The 523-nt window shown below is 33.1% G+C and overlaps 1 protein-coding gene across 4 annotated transcripts in view; it reads right to left on the bottom strand.

The window, feature by feature from the left end:
* The window catches only part of LOC119582070, an 18,281-nt gene extending 17,876 nt beyond the window's left edge, over positions 1-405 (bottom strand). Inside the window, exon 1 of one of the 4 annotated variants that reach the window (XM_037930309.1) lies at positions 126-405. In XM_037930309.1, the coding sequence (XP_037786237.1) occupies positions 126-155 (30 nt within the window). In that variant the 5' untranslated portion in view covers positions 156-405. The remainder of the gene's footprint in view (positions 1-125) is intronic. The other 3 variants (XM_037930311.1, XM_037930310.1, XM_037930312.1) reach the window with 3 other exon arrangements.
* Positions 406-523: the final 118 nt, after the last annotated feature.

Raw genomic sequence — 523 nt, forward strand, 5'->3', positions numbered from 1 at the left:
ATATGATGTAGTGTAAATCCTCATCTCGCTTTAAGTATATACTAATATACAGAAGAGTTTAATAAAGCTATGCACAACGGTGCAACAACTTCCCCAAACATGGAAACGCTAAAATAAAATCTTACCGAGGCAAATGGCATAGGTGATAACGACATTCCTTCAATTGTAGCTCTTAGTTCATCTACACTGGCTGATATAGGGGTATTACCATTGCTAATTGGCTTGATCTCAACATGGATCTTTTTGTCTGACTCTCCATCTGCAACAAGAATAGGAAAAAATCATATTCATTTACAAACACAAATCAGTAATATATGTCATCAAGAGTTGATAAAAGATTTTAAAATATCAGAGAGAACCATTGGCAAATAAATTTCCACCATTTCCCTCATATGGGTGAGGGAAATGGGAATGAAAAAATGAAAAAATCATACAATAAAAAGCTGTAATAGAAAGAAAACAGACTGGAAGATATATCTTATTATCATGCCTATGATACATGTCAAAAGATACACTACCAATA

The sequence above is a fragment of the Penaeus monodon genome, chromosome 15 (genome assembly GCF_015228065.2).
Source record: "Penaeus monodon isolate SGIC_2016 chromosome 15, NSTDA_Pmon_1, whole genome shotgun sequence".
Taxonomy (NCBI): Eukaryota; Metazoa; Arthropoda; class Malacostraca; order Decapoda; family Penaeidae; genus Penaeus; species Penaeus monodon.